We start from the raw sequence: 20373 nt of genomic DNA, 5'->3' as shown, positions 1-20373 counted from the left end.
ATTTTCTGGTTGAGATTGATTTTTTTCAGTTGCTGAAATCTGCACTTATAGTTACTTATTACTTTATTTATCTGGGCCTAAATTTTCCATACTTCTGCTTCAGACAATTTTTTTGGCAGAAAAATTGATGAAAAGTGAATCAGCTATTTCCCAGAAGAAATATTGGCAAAAGAAAAATAAGTTTTGTATATGTTTCTGGGAAAGGAATTTAGTTGGGAGGTTGTTTTTTTTTCCTTAATTCTGCACCTATTGAGATGCTCTAAATGACCCAGACATTCCTCTAGTAAATATTCTTTGAAAGGTTTTTCAGTATCTTCAGAATGTAAGTCCTATTTTCCAAGCCCATTCACTGTGCTTGGATTAAGGAGGTTCCTTCTCAAAGTTGCTGAAGCTGGATGGGAGTTCTCTCTGTTGATTCTGACTACAAGATTTTAGAATCTCATAATTGATAAGAGTTACAATTAAAGTCTTTCTGTGTTGGAAGACTTTTTTGAAGCTTTTTAGAACTGCAAGTTATCAGCAGGGTGGCATCAGTCTAACTATCCTCTTCATAAGAGTTACAAATGTGATTCCTTTCACATAATATTTTTCACCATTTGCAATGTGTAGGTACCTGTATCTGAGTTAGTCACTATAGCTTCCTTTTTAGAGTTCAGTGAATCTCAATTATGTGTCACCTTCAGCATGAAGTTTAGGACTTTAGAGATGACAGTAAGAATTGAAGGATGCAGCAGCCTCTGAATCAAGAAATTGAGAGTATGAGTCAGTGCCATAGGCTCAGAATGTTAAAGATTGGAAAGTATGCTGTGGTTCTGATGTTTGCTGTGAACTCCTCTTTATTTCTTTCTAATACAGGAACTGTAGACTCTTATCAGGGGGCTGAGCTAGGCATGTGAAGCTAATTTTTCTAGGAACCCTCTGTGATCTGTGTGCTGGTCACAGTCACTTATCCGTGCTCCAGCTCTGCATCTTTCTTTTTCCAGAATGGGTGGGGGACACATCAGGAAAAGGACTTTCCATTCTTCAAATCATATGTCCTCTACCTGTTCCAAGTTAATTATTCCAGTAGTTGCTCAGAGACAACCTCAGTCACCTCAGTATTTGAGGGCTAATTTTTACCAGATGTGTCTGATTTGAAAATCAAGGCCAGGTTGGATGGGGCTTTGAGGAACCTGGTTTTGTGGAAGGTGTCCCTACCCATGGCAAGGAGTTGGAACCAGAAGATCTTGAAGATCCCTTCCAACATAAATAATTCTGTGAAAACGCCTAATTAATCATTCATTCCAGATTTCCTCTTTTTTTGTTCTAACTTGAGATACTAACCTAATGTTTTGTAGCAGTTCTAATTACAATTTTACTCGCTCGTAGTATTAATAAAACCTGTAATAAATTGAGTTTCCTCTTTCCTCAGGGTCATCTGTCAGAGGCTTGGTCACGTGTGACAAAGAATGCTATTGCTGAAACCATCATAGCTCTGACCAAAATGGAAGAAGAATACAGATCCCCCGTGAGGTGCATTGCAACAACCAGAGTAAGAACTTCACCAAACTTAGCATTAGTTCATTGTAAATGTGCAATAGGAGCCCATTCAAGAACCTTCTTATATGTCAGAAATACACTAGCCAAAGCTGAATTAGAATTAAACGTGCATCTAGGGAATCTCCGAAATAATGAAGAATAAGTGTGATGACTGTATACATTTGGGGGTTTACTCTTTAAATAATTCTGCTTGAAGTTGGTCACACTTGCCTTACACTAAATGTGAGATCATCTGTGTGGAAAATTGCACAATGTGTATCAGCTGTCTTCTTTCAGCTCTCCAAGCAATGATTCTAAGTGGTTTGACTTCTAGGTAATCAGCTGCCACATCTCAAGGCTCTTATGAAAACACTGTAACAGATGTTCTCTAGGACAATTAAGCTAAGCTTCAGCTTCAGTTCTGTTTGTCTCAAAAAATATTTGCTGAGCCCTTTATTACTAACGTGGTGTAACCTGGTGGTTTTCTTTTCTTGGTCTTTACTTTGTTTGTGAATCTTTCATAGAAACTAAGGACTACTTTAATCTTAATAGATTGCTTGAAATACCATGAAAAGCATATTTGTAAATTATGACATCCTGCTGTCATAGGGAGCACAAATTTTAGCTTCTCAAGCTTAATAATTAGATGTAAAAGTAAAAAAAAAAGTTTGCAGTGGTTTCAAACATTTGACACTCACGTTGTTTTCCATCTTAAAAAGCTGTACCAGTTGTTCTTTTCATCATTTTTGTTACTCATATAGTCTCTGCTTTCTGGAGGTCACAGTCTTGGACTACCACTGGCTTCTGCTGTTGTCATATTAGTTAATCAGGTCTTAGAGGAGCCCTGAATGTCAGCCCAGCCACTCCTGTGACTGAGTGTAGTTCTGTCATGGAGATGTGGGGCTTTGGGGGAGAGTCCAGTAAAGTTTCTCAACAAAAACAATTTTATTCAAATCAAACATTTGATTAAAGATTGCTCCAAAAAGCAGCTGTCAAGTGCCTTTCAGTTTTGTTTGCAGTGACAAATTATCCTCAGTAGCTCATCAGTTCAGGATTTCCCCGTAGTCAGTGGAGAAGAAGAGAGAAAAGCTTCCTTTGACTAATTAGCTCAGAACCCTTTGCTAGGTAATGCCAGTTGCCATATGCAGTGAGGAGGGAACAGGTTTTTGGGTGGTTGTTTTTGGGATTGATTTTATTTTTATTAGTCTGTGTCCTTGAATTTCTTCTACCCCAAAGCCTGCAATGTTTGGGTCAATTTGCAAGTCTGTATTTGTCATATTTCTTCATAATGTGCTTTGGTTGATCTTTCTTCACTTTTTCTTTCTTGTGTGCTGACTACTGTATTTATAATCATGAAGTAACATGAAAGAAACAAGGTAGTTCCCAAAAGTGAAATAAGTTTTATTGTGTCCCTGACTTATTTGGGAAAATAAACTTGCATTGTATGAGCAGGCTGCAGCTAACAATAATAGAGTTTGCAGGTAACAGTGACATTTCTATCTGACAAAGTTTATCTCTTCACTATTTGGTTTGATTTTAATATGTCTAAGACATTTCATTCTACCTTGCCTTTCAATAGCTGTGGCTGGCCTTAGCATCCCTCTGTGTCCTTGATCAGGATCATGTTGATAGACTATCCTCAGGAAGATGGATGGGAAAGGACGGGCAACAGAAACAGATGGTGAGACTGAAAATCATACAGTTTTGTGTTTATTTTGATATATTCACTCATCAAATGATTTAGAATAATGATAAAGTGGTAAAATTGGCCTTTCTTCCTTTTCTTCAATCCCAGTGAGGATTGTATACAAAATATATAAAAATACCTTTGCAGTATTTTTATTCTAGATAAGCATTGCTCAGAAAACAGAAATTCCAGCTTAAAACAGTAATGTTGCAATTCTGCCAGTATTCAGGATGAAACAAGGCCTTCCTAACACCTGTGGTGTGAGTTTTTTAGTGATTGACTCAGTTTGTACAGCACCCTGTATCAGAGCTTTTTCTTTCTGTCTTAATCCCTGTCACAAAGTAAAATCGATTCTTTTGTGTTACTCAATAACTACTTCTCTGTAATTTAGCTTCCTCTTCCCCATCTCCCTAGAGAATGATTACCCCAGGGAGAAACTCCTTCTAACTGAATTTAGTAAAACTACCTTTGACTCGGAGGATTTATAAATTTGATGTGGAATATGATTCTCTCCATACTTTTCAGTTGACAAAATGCCTGTACTTCCCAGTATGACAAAAAGCTTGTGATTTTTTTAATACCATTTTAGAAAGAGCACAGTAATGAAGCTGGTCTCTGTAAATCTTGGTTAGGTGGTTCCCTGTGGGAAGCAAGGGAAGGGTGTGCAATAGCAACCAAGCATAATCAGAGCAAAGAAGCATCCAAAGCAGTTTAATGTAGGTAGAAACAGAATACAGGAGGCATAGAGCTGCAGCAGCAGCAAGGGATAAAACTCTTGCTGAGAGAGAAGCAAACATAGAGGTTTCTGAGGTGATTAAGTAAGTCAAAGGTCTTGGAGATGTTAGAGGAGCCTGAAATCCCCCCCATCCTGTTCCACATCAGGATATTCAAATGTTGAGGTGAACTGTGTGTCTCCCTACCAGAACTGCTTTGAGGGAACTCTGTTCCTAAGTTGCATGAGAAACCATGTGTTACAATGGACCGTGCATTACAATGGAAACTTGTTCTCAGAGATGTGATAGTCAAAATCAGTTGTTGAAGTCTATTCGTGGGGATATTTTGAATTGCAAAACAGAACCCTGCTGAATTAAAAAAAAAAAATCTGTCAGTAGAGCAACTTAATTTTATGATGGATTTTGAAGTTTGTTACTTCAGCCATACTGTCTTTGAGGTATGGATGACCTACAGCTTTGTTTAGGTGTTTGAAAAGGGTAAATGTACCATATCAAAGTAATGAAGGGTAAATATCATGCCTGTTGACTGACCTGAATACTCATATCTCTGAACTTTTCTGTTGGCATGCCCATAACCCCTTGTTACCACATAAACCTCTTCTCAGACTAGTTGAAAATGATGTCTCAGTGGTATTGTTGAAAAACACATTTTTGGTACATCACACAAAATAGGAGATGAAGAGTATCAGAAAAACTGATGTCAGAAATTAAGGGGATTTATGTCAAGGAATAATTGTTTAAATACTGATTATTTTAAAGATAGCATTAATAGTCCAAACAAGCTCTTTATCCACTTTTATAAATTGGAGGGGTGGTGTGGGGTATGTGACTGACAAGAGAATAAAAACAGATGCTGAAAGAAAATGAAGGACTCAATAAAGAGGAATTATTTCTGTTTTTTTCTCTCAGCCAATGTGCGATAACCATGACGATGGTGAAACTGCTGCAATCATTTTATGTAATGTCTGTGGGAATTTGTGCACAGACTGTGACCGATTCCTTCATCTCCATCGGCGAACAAAAACTCACCAGAGACAGGTAGAGTATACATGGCCCCCTCTGTGTGCACTGCATCATGGTGTGCATATTTATATAAATAAAATATAACCAAAAGGTAGGAGCAAATACTGAATTTGAAAAGGGTGTTTTATTTTTTTTTGGAGATGGAGATAGATGTGTTTCCAGTTAATTCTCTTCAGTTGTTTTTGGTTACATTCTCATGTTATCTTTCACAAAGATGAGAAAATCTTGCAGCAGTTCCTAGTTCTAGTTCTTATGCTACATCAGCTTTTTCTCTCTTCCTTTTCTCTCTTGCTTAGGAACACTTTTTTAGGAGAATTTAGAAGCTGTGTAGACTTTCTGAAGTATATGTTGGTTCTTTATTCCTGTTAAATTTTATCTTCTTTACTACTTCTGCCATAGGAGTCAGTGCTTGTCAACCTCTTCATTTCTAATGTATGTGTATTCCTTTTTAATAGCCAAGAAGATGATTTGACAGCAAATATTCCTACAGGTTCCCCTACGAGTTTTCTCTTATTTTTCAATATTCCTCTAGCTTTCACTGTGTTTTAAAACACAAATATGTTTTAAAACAGAAATATGTTGCCCTATCCATAAGCTTGAAAATTTCCTGACTTCTTTTGGGTTTGTTTTTAGGATTGACATTTTAACTAGATACGAATTTTTATACCTTGCTGTGTACTCTGCTAATTATTATTCTTCTATGGTTTTTTTTCATCCTTTTCTTTGGATTTTTTCTTTTTGTCATTGAAATGGATGTTGAAGATGCTTTTACTTCTAGAATTCTTGAACATTTCCTTTTTCCTGCCTCTATTCCTCATTTATGGTTTGTTGTGATCCTTTACTGTCCCCTTTCCCTCTGACTACTTACATTTGTACAATGATTAAAATAAGAAATGTCATTAATAAAGTTACTTCAGTGGAACTCAGTCCTCTTCTCCCTCTCCTACAATGCATCTATATGAACCTTTTCGTTATGTTCAGGAATGGGCTTTTAAAGATGATCAGGTCTCCTTAAAGTACAATGTTTTCTATTACTGAGCAGCCTTGGAGTGCATGAACTGGTGAAACTAAAAGCAAATCAAAAGATAGATGCAGAGACACACTGCAAATGGTCGTTCAGGGCAAGGGATAAGCTGCTCTAGAGCATTTGTGATGTAAACACGGTACCTTTGGTACTGAGTTTCACTCTCCAGTGAAACTCTCCTCTCTGGTGCCACAGCATTTGCAGTGTAGTGTCAGCCTGACACTGCCATGTGTGTCTATTATCTTCTAGTTCTTAGCCAGGGTCTTTGCAATCCCCTTTGAAATTTTCCTGTTTCGTCATCCTGAGAAGATCATTTTATGTCTACTCTTCTGTCATGGCACAGCACAGTCTAGTCTCATTCATTTTTCTGATTTCTCCTATATAGCCTGTTCAGATTACAGTTGATAAAAAGTAAGTTCTTATCTCATAGAAAACCTCACATTTTTCCTTTTATCTGTCCAAAATAGCTACTTATCAGATTTTCCTATTTACTTCTAAAAGCATGTTTAAACTTCTGCTCGTTATTCACCACTTTTACCTTTACATCTCACTTGTTAAGCCTCTCAAATTCAGTTTCAATTCTGTCATGTTCCGTCTGTCCTGTTTTCTGTTTGCTTCCTGTTCTTTGTCCAACTTCAGTCATACATACCTCTTTAATGTATTTTCTCTTCCCTCTAGAAAGGACAGACTGTAAGTTACTCAGATGTGCTTATGTGAATATTTTGTGAAGCAGTTAGGGTTTTTTTTTCTGATTCTAGTAACAATTAGAGTGAGTTGTATACATCCATACCTGGGAAAATTCTAACTTTCCTTGCATTACAGGTGAAACAAATGCAAACAGAACTGCCTTCAAAGCTTGGGAAAGGAGCAAAAGAAGACACTGCATGAAATTCCCTAAGGATCTCTTGCAGTTTTTTTTTAATTTGCAAAAACTTTATATTTTCCTCATTGTAGCCAAAAGTACCCCCTGTGTATTTATATGAAAGTCAAAAATATTAATATTACACATTTCTATAATTGTTACTCTATAGTACTTGTTATTAAGACCCTAATTCTCAGTGTTGCTTTGATAAACTACTAGCATGGTTATGTGAAGATATTTCTGATGATATCTTGTGCTTTTAATATTCTGTGGCCTACTGGATGTGTTGGGTAGAAGTCCAAGCTCTGTATTTATTAAATCAGAAAAAAAATGTGCAGCTCTGTTCTTAGCATTGCTGCACTATTGTTTCTCTGCCATTTTAGATCAAGAGTTAATTTTACTCATTTTTACTTCTAAAAACATGAAACCTTTATCCTGCATATCTGAAATATGTACAAGTTATGGAACATGTAAAAGAGAAACAGCAGTAGACAATCTCACAGAATCTATAAAATGCTTGGTGTAAATTCAAAGAGGGAGCAACAAAAATAACAGAGACAGGTCCATGCTCTAACTAAACATGCTATTTAGTATCTGTTTGCTTAACTTGACAGGTGTTCAAAGAAGAGGAAGAAGCTATCAAAGTTGATCTCCATGAGGGCTGTGGTAGGACCAAACTTTTCTGGCTGATGGCATTAGCAGATTCTAAAACTATGAAGGCTATGGTGGAGTTTAGAGAACAGACAGGTAAAACACAACTGTTACTACTTGTTCTTTATGCTGATTATTGTGATTTTCACCTGCTTTAGGGCAATGCTTTTAAATATTTGTTAAAAGTAGAATAGTTAAGGTGCATAAGGATTGTTGGCTTTCTGGTTGTTTTCTCTGAATGCTGCTTTAATGTCTGACCTCTTGTGTTTCATGAGAACATTTTTGACCTTGTTCTCTCTTGTGCTGTAGGCAAACCGACCACCAGCAGTTCTGAAGCATGTCGGTTCTGTGGATGTAGGAGTGGAACAGAATTATCAGCAGTGGGAAGTGTTTGTTCTGATACAGACTGCCAGGTGTGTATTAGCAAGTATCAATCATCATTAATTACATAAATAGAAGAGACATAGGATGAAATGGGCTTCTTATTTTGAACAAACCTTGTTTATCCCTGTGGTCCATTTTAAATCAGATCCGTCATATGAAAAGGTTCTAATATTGAATATTACCATTAAAATACTTCTGAGTTTGTAAATGTTTATTTTAATTACAGACTTTAAACACTAACAGTCAACTTACATACTGGGTAGTTTCATTGTTATCTTCAAAATCTGTCTCAAGTTTTCACAAGTCTATTATCTACCTCAAGTTTTCACAACAGCCTTGCAATTAAAAGTAAAATACAACTGTCAGTATAAAGTCTAATGTACTGGAAATCTCAGTAATAAGAGTTTGCTCAAGAGCCTGTGTATGATGTGAGTGTAGAACATTTCAGACTTGGCCAGGTTTATCATCTGTATCCATGTATCCTGAGTGTTTCTGTGCCCTACACTGGGTGCAATTGGCAGAGGGCCAAATCATAACCAGTTTCTTACCTCACCTTAACTATTTCTGTCTAAGTGAAGCAGATTGGTCATCTTTTTTTCTCTGTCAGCCTATGAAGACATAATGCAGTTCATTAATGAACAGTTAAGTAACAGTTCATTACACTTATTAAATTCAGTTCAATTTGTTGCTAGCTTCTGGGTAACTTTTGTAAGTTTTCTGCTTAGTAGGGATGGGAATTAGAGGTGGTGAAAAATCCATTTCCATGTAAAATCACTTTATGCTGATTAATGACTAGCTTATAATGTATTCTCAGGAGTGAGTTACTTGAAACTTCTCAAAATGTGCAGATACCTTAAAGGCTGTTAAAACAGGGTCACCAATGCTTATGCAGGAAGCACTCAGTATATAAAAAGCACACAGAGGATCAAAGAACAGTTCTCTTTCTACTGAAAGTTTTAAATGATGGTTTCATTAAGCCGTTTGCATTCAGAAGCAGTGCAGGTAAACAAAGGAGACATTGTTATTTCAAGTACACAACGTTCAGCTTTTCCCAAGTACCTGAGGCAGCAGCAGACGATACAAACCATGATTCTTCCATCTCAGTTTATTGCATGGACCAGCAATCCTTCAAGACACTGTCAGAATACTCAGTGAAGGGGAAGAGAGGATTACCTCTCTACTTTACATTTGTTTAGGAGTACGCTAAGATTGCCTGCAGCAAGACACACCCCTGCGGTCACCCCTGCGGAGGAGTTAAGAACGAAGAGCACTGTTTGCCGTGCCTGCATGGCTGCGATAAAAACGCTACAACTCTGAAACAAGATGCTGATGACATGTGCATGATCTGCTTTACTGAAGCACTTTCAGCAGCACCAGCTATCCAGGTTTTTTGTTTGTTTGTTTGTTTCCCCTTTTAAGAGATTACTATTATGATTGTAATGTGTAGTATGAAGGAAGTGAAAATATAAAGTCTTTCAAATTAGGCTCTTCGAGATTTGAAAACAGACACCATAACAATAGCTAAGCTACTTAAAAGTTTTCTTTTTGTCTGGCATTCTATTTCAAGAAACCAGATTGGATCAATTCAGTTTGCTATGTCTACTTTATTAAAACACATGGTATTTTATAAAGGAGTAAAACAACTGAGGTAATCAGTTGATATAATTCACATGTATTTCATATATCTGTAGGTTATCTTGGCATGGTTATGATTTCAATGCCCATTTAATGTTTTTTCTTGTTAAGAAGAAAATAAGGGTCTTTTAAGATTTCAAATAAATTAATATTGGAATTGATATATGTTGCCACTTAAAAGCAAATACCTTAGTGGTTAATGTAACTTCAATATTCACTTACAATTACTCTTTTCTAAAGCTGGACTGCAGCCATGTTTTCCATTTGCAATGCTGTCAACGAGTACTAGAAAACAGATGGCTTGGCCCAAGGATAACTTTTGGGTTTATGTCCTGCCCAATTTGCAAGGTAAATGAGCTGTGTGCCTGCCAAAGTCAAGAAACTTACCTGATACTTTCCTTTCTTTTTTTTTGTTAATACTGTATTGCTTGGTACAGTATAAATGAGTTACACATGACTTGTTTTCTTAATTCCACATTTCTATAGAAAGACTAGCATTGATGAATCTTTTTACTTTCTCCTACTGTTCCCTGAGGTGTCATCTTAAAAAGAAAGCATAGGTCAGACGTTGTCTTAATATTGTTTCATTCTTACCAACATCAGCTTGCAAATTCCCAGTATTTGGTGATAGTGGGGAAGGGAAGAAATAGTCTTAAAGCACACTATCTTGAAACAGGAATTCTCCATTTTACTAACCACTTTTAAAGCTGCTTTGCTTTTTAGTCTGAGGGCAGAACCAAAGAATACATGTACTTAGTTCAGCTAAGTTGCTAACAATTCTTCTTGTACTCTAAAAAATTTAAATTGCTGTAAGCAAAAGCGTATGATAGCTGCTGGAAAGAAGAGCACCTTACCCCACCCTAGGAATTTGAAATTTGGGAATCGTCAGCCATTCTGCATGCTATGGTTCTTCTGTCATGTTGTGTTGTGGTAATTAATGGCAGTAGCTTGTGGTCACTAATTGATAAAGAACTGCCATAGAGGACTGTCAGTCATTATATGTACTTGCTGAGCAGTAAGCCAAAAAGGACCAAAATTACAGAAAATACACAATGAGAATATTCCTGTGCTGTGGTGAATATTTCACATACTCTTCACCACCTCCCTGGCTGTTAGCCTCTTGGAAGGGTTCCCATATCACAACAGGCCATAGAAAAAGCATTCATGGATACCATTTTTACAGCAAGTAAAGTAAATTCTATATCAGCTGTTTTTTGAATTGTCCATTGCCCAGGCCCATATGTTTTTATGACATCTATCATGCTATTTGTGCCTGACTATAACACAAATTATCAGAGCTGTTGGGATAAAGATGCACAATACTTTAATCAGCTTTTTTTTTTTATTTCAGAACAAAATCAATCACGCAGTATTAAAGGATTTGCTTGATCCAATCAAAGAACTCTATGAAGATGTAAGGAGAAAAGCACTAATGAGATTGGAGTACGAAGGGCTGCACAAGAGTGAGGCCATCACAACGCCTGGTGTTAGATTTTATAACGACCCAGCTGGCTATGCTATGAACAGATATGCTTATTATGTTTGCTACAAGTGCAAAAAGGTATGGTGGTGTTTTTTAAATTTATGTTACCATTTCACAAGTCATTTCTTAAAACAAATACATTGTGTATGGAGCAGAAAGGCAGGAAAAGATGTTGTTTATAGAATCGTAATTTAAAAAATTAAATGTTGTGTTGATGAGATGTACATAGTATCTTAGCTAGTAAAGCTCAAGCATGTATACAGAGCAGCTCAGAAACCAAAAGCACCTGGAGTCAATGGCCACTTACAAGAATGTGCATTTCTTACTTCCTCCAGTACCTACTCACCTCAAGCTGCTATTTAATTCTGACACAGGGTTCACAGAGCATCCAAATGCTGTTCCAAAAGCCTTACAGTTGCTGGTACAAAGCAGGGCATGTTGCAGGTTTTGGTCTTGTTCATCCTGAGACTGAGGAACATTTTCTGAGTGCCTCCAAACCACGTACCTACAGAGTCAAGAGAGCTCAGAATAGTGGAGGCCACCGAAATGGCAGTCATTTGTCATATTCCCCTTACAAATGGAATTGGGTAAACTGAAAAGAATAGTTAAAAGAATAGTTGTCTCTGGTTTTAACATCCAATCATTTCTATATGCAATTAAGGCCTATTTTGGTGGTGAAGCTCGTTGTGATGCTGAGGCTGGACAAGGAGATGACTATGATCCCAGAGAACTTATTTGTGGTGCCTGCTCTGATGTTTCAAGGGCTCAGGTGAGTAAATAACTTTGGTTCATGTTTTTATTTCATTCTGAAACCCTGAGTACCTGAACTGTACAATAATTCACAGTCATTTGTAATTACATGTATTGTACAATATTGTATATATTAATATATTCTACAGAATGTAGTAGTGAGTTGTTGGGATTGTTAGAACATGGCTCCTTCACTGACTGGTGTTTGCTTTCCTTTGTTCAGATGTGTCCCAAGCACGGTACAGATTTCTTAGAGTACAAATGCCGCTACTGCTGTTCAGTTGCTGTTTTTTTCTGTTTCGGGACAACGCATTTCTGCAATGCTTGCCATGATGATTTCCAAAGAATGACAAGCATCCCTAAAGAAGAGCTCCCACACTGTCCTGCAGGTAGGACTTTGACAAAGCAAATTTACCACAATGATTTCTGAAATAAATTACAAGTTCTAATTGATACTAGCTCTTCTTGGTGATATTTTCTTGGTTTTCTGGCAATGTCATTGCACTAATCATTTAAACATTAGGAACTTTGATAAAGACATTTCAATTTCCCTATACCAGGTCAGACTCCAGATGTAGAATGATGTGTAAAATGGTATGTTGATAAAACTAACACATTATTAAGTGATGTATGTGTAATTACATAGCCATTATCTGCAAACTGTTACCCCAATGCCTTAATTATTAAGTTCATGTGCTGTATATTGATTTTATATTAGTAAATGATTGGGGGATAAAAGTGTGATCTTCTTGTTAAGATATTTACATAAAATAAGTAAACAAATAAATTACAATTCCTGCTATGACCTTAGAATCATTGTTTACTGCAGAATGTAACTCTTGTTCATTATTCAGTTTTTCTCTTAGCTTGTGCAAATTTCTTCCACAGTATTAATGAGATAAAACTTCCTTAAGTGACTGTCTATAAGCATCTTGCCTTTTTTAATATGAATTTGACTGGCTTCAATTAAATGGCAGTTTGATCTTCTTTTTCCTCTTCAAATACCAAGTCAACATTTGAACAAGATGTATTACCTTAATTTAGTTTGGGGTTTTTTTGGAGGAAATGTAATATATGTTTGTTTACATTGTCTGCAAGCATTAATCTATTATTTTTTCCCCTTTTCCTTACATTCACTGTAGGTCCCAAAGGTAAACAACTTGAAGGAACAGAATGTCCACTTCATGTTGTCCATCCACCCACTGGTGAAGAATTTGCTCTGGGTTGTGGGGTTTGCAGAAATGCACACACTTTTTAGAATAGCAATTTTTTTTTACCAGAGCAAAACAGGTGCCCTCATCCCTCAAGTGTCCTGAAAACAAAGTCCAGCTGGGATGAGGATGGGACCATTCCATAACCCAGATAAAAGGAACAATTTACAGTGCAAGAAGGATGCCAAATACCATGTACATAATTCTTGCTGTGAGATATTGACATTTTTTGAACTGAGACATCAAAATTTGTGAGGTGTTTGCATGTGGCCATTACAGTCATCGGCTAGGAAACATTGGACATTTACAAATAAACAATTGTTATTAAAGGATCTGTGTGTCTGTGGACTATGAATGATGCTGGCTCTGAGGAGAAAGAAAAAAATATTGATTATTGTATACTGACTTTTTGTAATCTTGTACAATTGTAACGCATCACAAGTGGGGATGGGAAAGAGGAATATTCTGGTTTATTTCCTAGACTGTTATAAAAAAAAATGTGTTAGGAAGGCATAAATGTAACAAGTATCACCCTGTATATAAAGGTATCAATGTTTGTCCTGTATAAGAAATATTAAATTACAACAGCAGTTTCATTTAAACTTCTGGGTTATGTTTGAGCCTGAAATTTTAATGAAGTGCAATACTGAGTGTGCCTCATATCTTGCAGCTGTAAACATAATGGAATGTACATGTCAATAAAGCCACTGTACATTTTTATACAGTGAAAGTCTAACAAATGTGTAAGCCTCCATTTTCAGAAACAGTCTTAAAACAGAGTGGGGATGGGGGAGGGAAGGGGAAGAAGAGAGGTGTTCTTATAATTATTTCAGCAGACTCTTGAAAAGTAGGAAAGCTTTTGGGTAAACTGGTGGTTATGGAAGACTTAAGACATGAAAAGCACTGCTCCATTTCTCAATGAAAAGTTGGATAAATGTTCTAGCATTCATATGAAGAATTGTATTTCCATTTCAATTACCAACAGTGTTTTAAAACACAAAAGAAGACTGCACTTTAAATTATTTGTGATCAGTTTTATTTTACTAAAGACTCTGAATCACTCCCACTTTTAGGACAAACAGCTTTTTGAATTTCAAAATGTTCGTTTCATAAGAGTCCTAAGTCCTCTGCACCTGCATAATGAATGCAGAGTATAACTTCAAGTAAAAACTTCTATTTGTAAGATTTTCTCTTTGAATATTTTTTCTTAGATGTGTTCAACTCCCTTTCTAGCATTTCTGTCTTGAACCTGACAAAAAGTGTTACTGCCTTTTACATTTAAGATATTGGTAGCTGACATCCACACCAGACAATCTTGATGAGACTGGAACCACGGGATCTATCTTGCCTAACTTCAGACATCATTTCAGAATCACAGAAAGGCTAGTGTTGAAAGAGACTTCTGGAGATCTTGTCCAAACCACCCTGCCAAAACAGGTTTACCTAGAGCAGCATATATACCTGCACTTTGAAATAGTTCTGAGTAGTTCACACTCCTGTGAAGTACAGTTGATCTTATTCACTGTAGCTCTGCCGAGGGATCAGGACAGGCTGGATCAGTGGGCCAAGGCCAGTTGTGTGAGGTTCAACAGGGCCAAGTGCTGGATCCTGCACTTGGGTCACAGCAACCCCATGCAGGGCTACAGGCTGTGGGAAGGGCTGGAAAGCTGCCCAGCAGCAAAGGACCTGGAGGTGCTGCTCACCAGCAACTGAACATGAGCCAGCAGGGTGCCCAGGTGGCCAAGAAAGCCAATGGCCTCTGGCCTGTGTCAAAAATAGTGTGGCCAGCAGAGCTAGGGAAGTGATTGTCCCTGTATTGGCTGAGTGACCCATTGTCATTTCTAGAAAATTGGAGTGTGGCACCATCCTTACAAATTAATTCTATTTTTGAATTTTTCAGCCTTCTCTTTAATTTCAGATTAATATGAGTATTACTTTAGGAAATTAAGATCATGCTGTGGATAGGACATGACACTGTTCATGTTTATTTAAAATTGATAGAGCGAGGGATAGGCAGTACTGCAGAAATGTTTCTCTGGCACACAGCTGACCATCCCCTATCACCACTCCAGGGAGGCAGCACGGCCACGTGTGAGCATCAGGCTTTTGCACGGAGCTCAGCTCCTCACGTAATGGTTGAACCTTGGACACGCTGCTCCCACAGTGTCTCAGACATTCACGTCACCACATCCCCCCACGCCGATCTCTGCTGGTGATTATAGCAGATGCCAGCACAGGCTGCTAATCAGATCAGTCCACAATAAGATTGCTGTATGCCTTTCCAGCAGCCTCACATGTTTTTCTGTCAGCTGTTGATCCACTGCCCACGCAATGGAAATAGTTCTTGTTTGTACCACCCTGTTTGCCACAGCCCACCACACTCGGCTAATATACCAAACTCGGCTCCTGGCCAAGGCGAGGCCTCCGTGCTCTCACTTGGATCAGTTTAAAAATAGCTTAAACTTTTATGGGCGTACCCACCCACTGAACACAATGTGAACAGTAAAAGTTAATAACATACAGCTAATTAACATGTCATCATCAGGGCCAAATAAGCTTGGTCCTTACAAAACAGGTTTTGCTAATTCCATCATACTAGGCTCATGTTTCACCTCGACAGAGGCTTAGCTAGGGAGTTTCAGGCCCACCCAGTCATTCAGGATAGAACTCAAAAATCGCTGGGCTTTTCCAGTTAAGCCATGCCACACATTGCAGGTGCCAGAGGGCAGTGGTTGTGGGGCAGATGCCTTGTCCCTCAGCCCAAGATACACTGGAAGGGCTGTGCTGTCACAGCCCCCTCTCTCACTGGTGAGATCTGGTAGTGAGCTTGTGCTGCCAAGCATTCCGAGATCTGGATTGTCACCAGGCATTCCTATAGAGATGCAGCCAAATACAGAACACCACACTGATTACACAGCAGCCACATGCAATGGGGACTGCGATTATTATTGGTAATCGCCCAAAGCTGTCCCCTGCCAGCTGGCCCAGGGAGTTTTCTCAGGTAACACCCACCTCTGCAGTCTCTTGGGATTCAGGAGGTGCTCTCTGCTCTTGCCTCAGTGTTACATGTAGGCTGTGGGCTGCTTGTTGAAATACAGTCTCTTTGGATGTACCAAGTATCTGTGTACCTGAAAGGGGATTTGGACACTGAAACCTTGGATGGGTACTTGAGGCAGTGCTTTGGGTCATCCACTGAGCAGCACAAAAAGTATCCTTTGCTACTGCCATCCGTGGTGTTGCTTCTATATTCCCACTCATTTCTGCATCCCAGGCGATTCAAGCATCCCTAGCCTATGTCAGGTCTCAGCTAATCTAGTATTCCTTTCCTGAACGACTCTGTATACATCCTCCCCTGCACAGTTTAACTTTTCTGCTTACTCAGCTGCCCTGGAGAGCATTCCCACTCCACCCAGCCCTATTCCTAGGTCTCACCTCTGCCATGTACTCTGCCAGGACAGCAATTAGAGGAAGGAAGGATGGTATTAAGTATGCTGGCACACAAAGGGAATGCACACTCCACTGTGGCCATGTGGGCAGCAGTGTCATATCACTTTAAGCTAGAGATTCAGGTGGTTTGGTACGATCACTAGCAGTAACTCACCATCCTGATGCCAATTCCTAACAAAAATACTTAAAAACCTGGCTGGAGGACCTGAACAACAGCTTTTTAAAAGCATTTGCCTGAGGGCAGGTTGTATCAGTGGACTCTGTCACGGAGCAGTAATTGCAGTGGGATGATCCAAGCTACAACGTAAACACAGCTCTCCACAGATTTTGCTCTAATGGACATATGTAAGGTGATACACTGTGTTTGCATCCATCTCTCTCTCCCTTTTCTCCAATACGAACAGAATCTGAGCAACAACATTTCAGTTGTTACTCATAAGATTGTTGTCTTTATTTCTACATCTTTGGCTTTTTCCATACTCCTAGTGGGCTGTGGAATGGAGTAGGTTCATAAATCTTTATTTCCCTCCTCATAGAGGCTGGGCATAACTATGTACCTCCCACCAAGCAAATCCTAAATTTTGGCACACCCCGAGTGCCTTACTGCTGACTGAATTTGGCCTTGCCCATGAATAGGTGCCCACTGGCAGGACTTTGGATCTGTTCATCCAGCACTCTCATACATTCAAGGAACTGGTGAATAACTTCTAGGTTTTGTCTCCAGTGCTAGGATACAAGACTTAGAAGCAAACCATGTTTGGAAACCAGCTTTAGGTTACCCTTGCAGGACACATTTCACATCACACATAAGGTACCCTCCTTCCGTGCCTTGGTACCAAGGCCAATCCTAATACAAATGCCAGCCCCCTCTTAGCAATTCTGTTTGGGAATTTTTGCCACTGTGGCTTGCTAATCATATTAATTCCTCACCCACTGGCAGAGTCAGCTGAACTGATTTGCAAGGAGTCACCCAAAGCACAGAGAAAATGCCTGTAAACCAAAGAACTCCTCTAGCAGGATGCTGTCAGACCAACCTATCAATGAGCTGGCACTGCCCTTTCCAGCAGCATCGCTCTGTCCATGGATCACACCATGGCAAAGATGAGGTGCTGTCTGTGCTGCTGGGCACAGCTCAGCCCATTCTGCTGTTTGTATGGCAGCCCTAGCCAAGGCCATGCCACGAGACTCCCCTGTCAGAGGGGCTCCAGCAAACAGCAGCTTTTATTGGATTACCTAACAAAACAGAGTGGTACAGCAGCTTTTACCCATGAAGCAACCACGGGAGCCATTCATCTGGAAGGAATTAATAGAGCCTCTAGAGACAGAAACAATATTTAGACAGTGAGGAACCTTTTTAAACAATTATCTCCAGCTTCTACTGAACCAGGAGCAACAACATCAGGTAATCAGCCTGTTGCAGGCAACACTGTATCCTGCCGTTGCTCTTCCTTAGTTTTAACTTTTTATTTTTCTGTGTCCATGAGGCCTTAAATTGAGGCCCACTGGTTTAAAGACCATTTTATTTGCAGCTACTGTTTAAAAGAAAAGAAAAAAAGAAAAAAAAAGCTGGGTTACAGCTCCTGTTCTGTAAGGTCTTGCTTGTGATGGATAGAATATACTTATTTTAGCAGTCCATAATACCACATTCTAACAGCATGAGAAAGTCCCTCACCACAGAAAATCTTCCTGTATAGACATGTTGAGAAAACCAGGAAGTTTCCCCAATTATATCCATTACTGAATAACATTCACTTCTTTTGGCATTGATAATGAATAGGTTCAGCTTTCCTCTGTATTTTCTTTTTCAGCACAATCTGCTGAGAATTAAGATTGTCACAGACATTCTAGACCAGATCTTTCAGCCACTACTCATCACATGAATATTCTCCATATTTTTTCAGAACTTCTATTTTCATTAAGTCAGAGCTACTCATGCCCTGCAAGCCTGACATACTTTCATCATAGCTGGATCTGGTCTGCTATGGTTACTTAACTCTTTTCCAACTGCTTCTCTGATTTTCCTCTCTGCATTCTTATCCTAGCCAAATGCAAGCCACGCTTATCAGGGTGGAGCACAGTTCCTTGCTTCAGGAATGCTTCGGAGCTACTTGAATATGGCCAGAAAATCAGCACAGTAGACTTTCACTGCTAAAAGGTGCAGCATTTATAATCAAGACCTGGCATTTGAAACGTTGTTGTGCCTTCATCAGGCAGGCAGACTGCCAGCTGAAATGAGGTGTTCTGTACAACCTCAGCCTGAGGTGGTGAGATCCCCTGTTAGACACTGAGATTTTACTGGCTATGTCTTGGGTCTTACGCTTATGGGCTGTTCCTCATCTTCACATGGTGACAGTGAGGGCTGCTTCACATCTCTAAGTGAGTGATTTTCCCATCAGAAAAACTGAAACTTCAGAGAGTTCTCCTTCTCTTTTGGAAAAATAAAAAGTCACAATGCAGTTTCCTTAATAGTCTCATTTTTGCATAGCAGGGCTTAGCACAGGCCATGGCCTTTTTCCGTTACTACAGAAAAGCATACCCAAAAAAAATCATTAAAAATATTCCTCCCTCAAAAACCCATCTGCTGTTAGTTAAGTGATTAATGTAAGGCAGAGAGACTACTGAATGCAGACACACCTTACAGAGGTGTCCAAGTTACTGACTAAAGCTCCAAAGTGCCCAGCCACCACTGGCAACAACATGGCAACAACACAGACCAGCCCAGGCCTGTGGGTGTTCTTTGAACCTTTACTGCTTGGCCCCTTCTTAACCTGATGCCATCCTATCTCAGTGCCAGCTACCTGAGTCCAAGAGCTCTGCAGGGCTGTATCTGCCAGCTAAACCAGAGCCAGCCCTGCGGGGGTCACCAGGAGCCCACACCACCAGCTGCCCACAGGTTTTCTTTTTCTTTCAGGCAGCTCTGATAAACTGCCCGGTCCTTGTGCTTTGCCCACAGACACCAGAGATGTTTTTGTCAGTGCTCTGCACCATGTCCGGGGCCTGGGCTGGCCCCAAGGACAGAGCTGCAGCTGCCTTTCTTGCTGAGTTTAGCTGCTATGTCCCCAAACAGTGTCATGCTGGGAGTGCTTTCTGCACTTGTTCTCCTCTCCTACAAACACAAAGGGTGCCTAAAACTTACACAAGCGGCTACAACAAAGCAAATAAGGGCACAGGCAGTGAGCCAAACTTTGTTTACTCCGAAGATAAGGCAGCAAATTGTAACTGCTCGGCACTGTAAGAAGTCCCTCCCAGTAAGTCAATACAATGAAACTCAGATAATGCAAGGGTTTTAAAGTAGTGTTACCTTGAAAATAATGAAATTGCAGCTGTTACATCTTCCAAGACTTCTACACAAACTCAGAAAATATTTGTTTTGGTCAAAGGACATTTCTTTCTTTCTTTTTTTTTTTTTTCTGAAGACACCAGAACTTCAGATCAGAGCATAAATCTTGATGAAAATACATTTTTACTGACTGCACATGACATGGTTCAGCTACATCACATCATAATGCACATAATGCTGCCTTAAAAAACTAAGAGAGGTGACCAGGAGAAGCAGCAGCTGGCTTGCTCTGTATTTGTTGATAAAAAATAGATCCTTCTCCCCACAGACTGGGGCCAGGTCTAGTTCCAGCCTTTGCGGTTAGTCCGACTTTGTCTCCCACATCTCCAGCAGTTTGCAAGTTACATACTTGCAAATATGACTTGTCTTTACTAGAAACTGTAATTGGGGGCTGTTCTCTTTCCCCTTAGAAACCAACTCTGAACTGGAACTCAAGGGCTGAAAAGGGAATTCCTAAGCAGTGAGAATGGAAGACATGGAACACTTCCAGATGGGGACGGAAAAACAGTTATTGCAGGTTTCTTGACACTATTGGCTTCATTCATAAACACATCTCATTACCTGCCAAGGTTTATACAGCTGTATCATATAACTGAGCAAATTATACAGCCACATATTTGCTAT

The 20373-nt window shown here is 39.2% G+C and overlaps 1 protein-coding gene across 16 annotated transcripts in view; it reads left to right on the top strand.

Moving 5' to 3' along the window:
• The window catches only part of MYCBP2 (MYC binding protein 2), a 174772-nt gene extending 161074 nt beyond the window's left edge, over positions 1-13698 (top strand). For all 16 annotated transcript variants that reach the window (XM_038144794.1, XM_038144827.1, XM_038144890.1 and 13 more), the window contains 11 exons: positions 1412-1531; positions 3098-3199; positions 4849-4977; positions 7463-7595; positions 7809-7912; positions 9080-9268; positions 9759-9866; positions 10870-11079; positions 11663-11770; positions 11975-12140; positions 12894-13698. In XM_038144794.1, the coding sequence (XP_038000722.1) occupies positions 1412-1531; positions 3098-3199; positions 4849-4977; positions 7463-7595; positions 7809-7912; positions 9080-9268; positions 9759-9866; positions 10870-11079; positions 11663-11770; positions 11975-12140; positions 12894-13009 (1485 nt within the window). In that variant the 3' untranslated portion in view covers positions 13010-13698. The remainder of the gene's footprint in view (positions 1-1411; positions 1532-3097; positions 3200-4848; positions 4978-7462; positions 7596-7808; positions 7913-9079; positions 9269-9758; positions 9867-10869; positions 11080-11662; positions 11771-11974; positions 12141-12893) is intronic.
• The last annotated feature ends 6675 nt before the right edge of the window (positions 13699-20373 follow it).

The sequence above is a fragment of the Motacilla alba genome, chromosome 1, assembly GCF_015832195.1.
Source record: "Motacilla alba alba isolate MOTALB_02 chromosome 1, Motacilla_alba_V1.0_pri, whole genome shotgun sequence".
NCBI lineage: Eukaryota > Metazoa > Chordata > Aves > Passeriformes > Motacillidae > Motacilla > Motacilla alba.
Note: the sequence above shows the minus strand (reverse complement) of the source record. Positions and strands in the feature narration are given on the sequence as shown.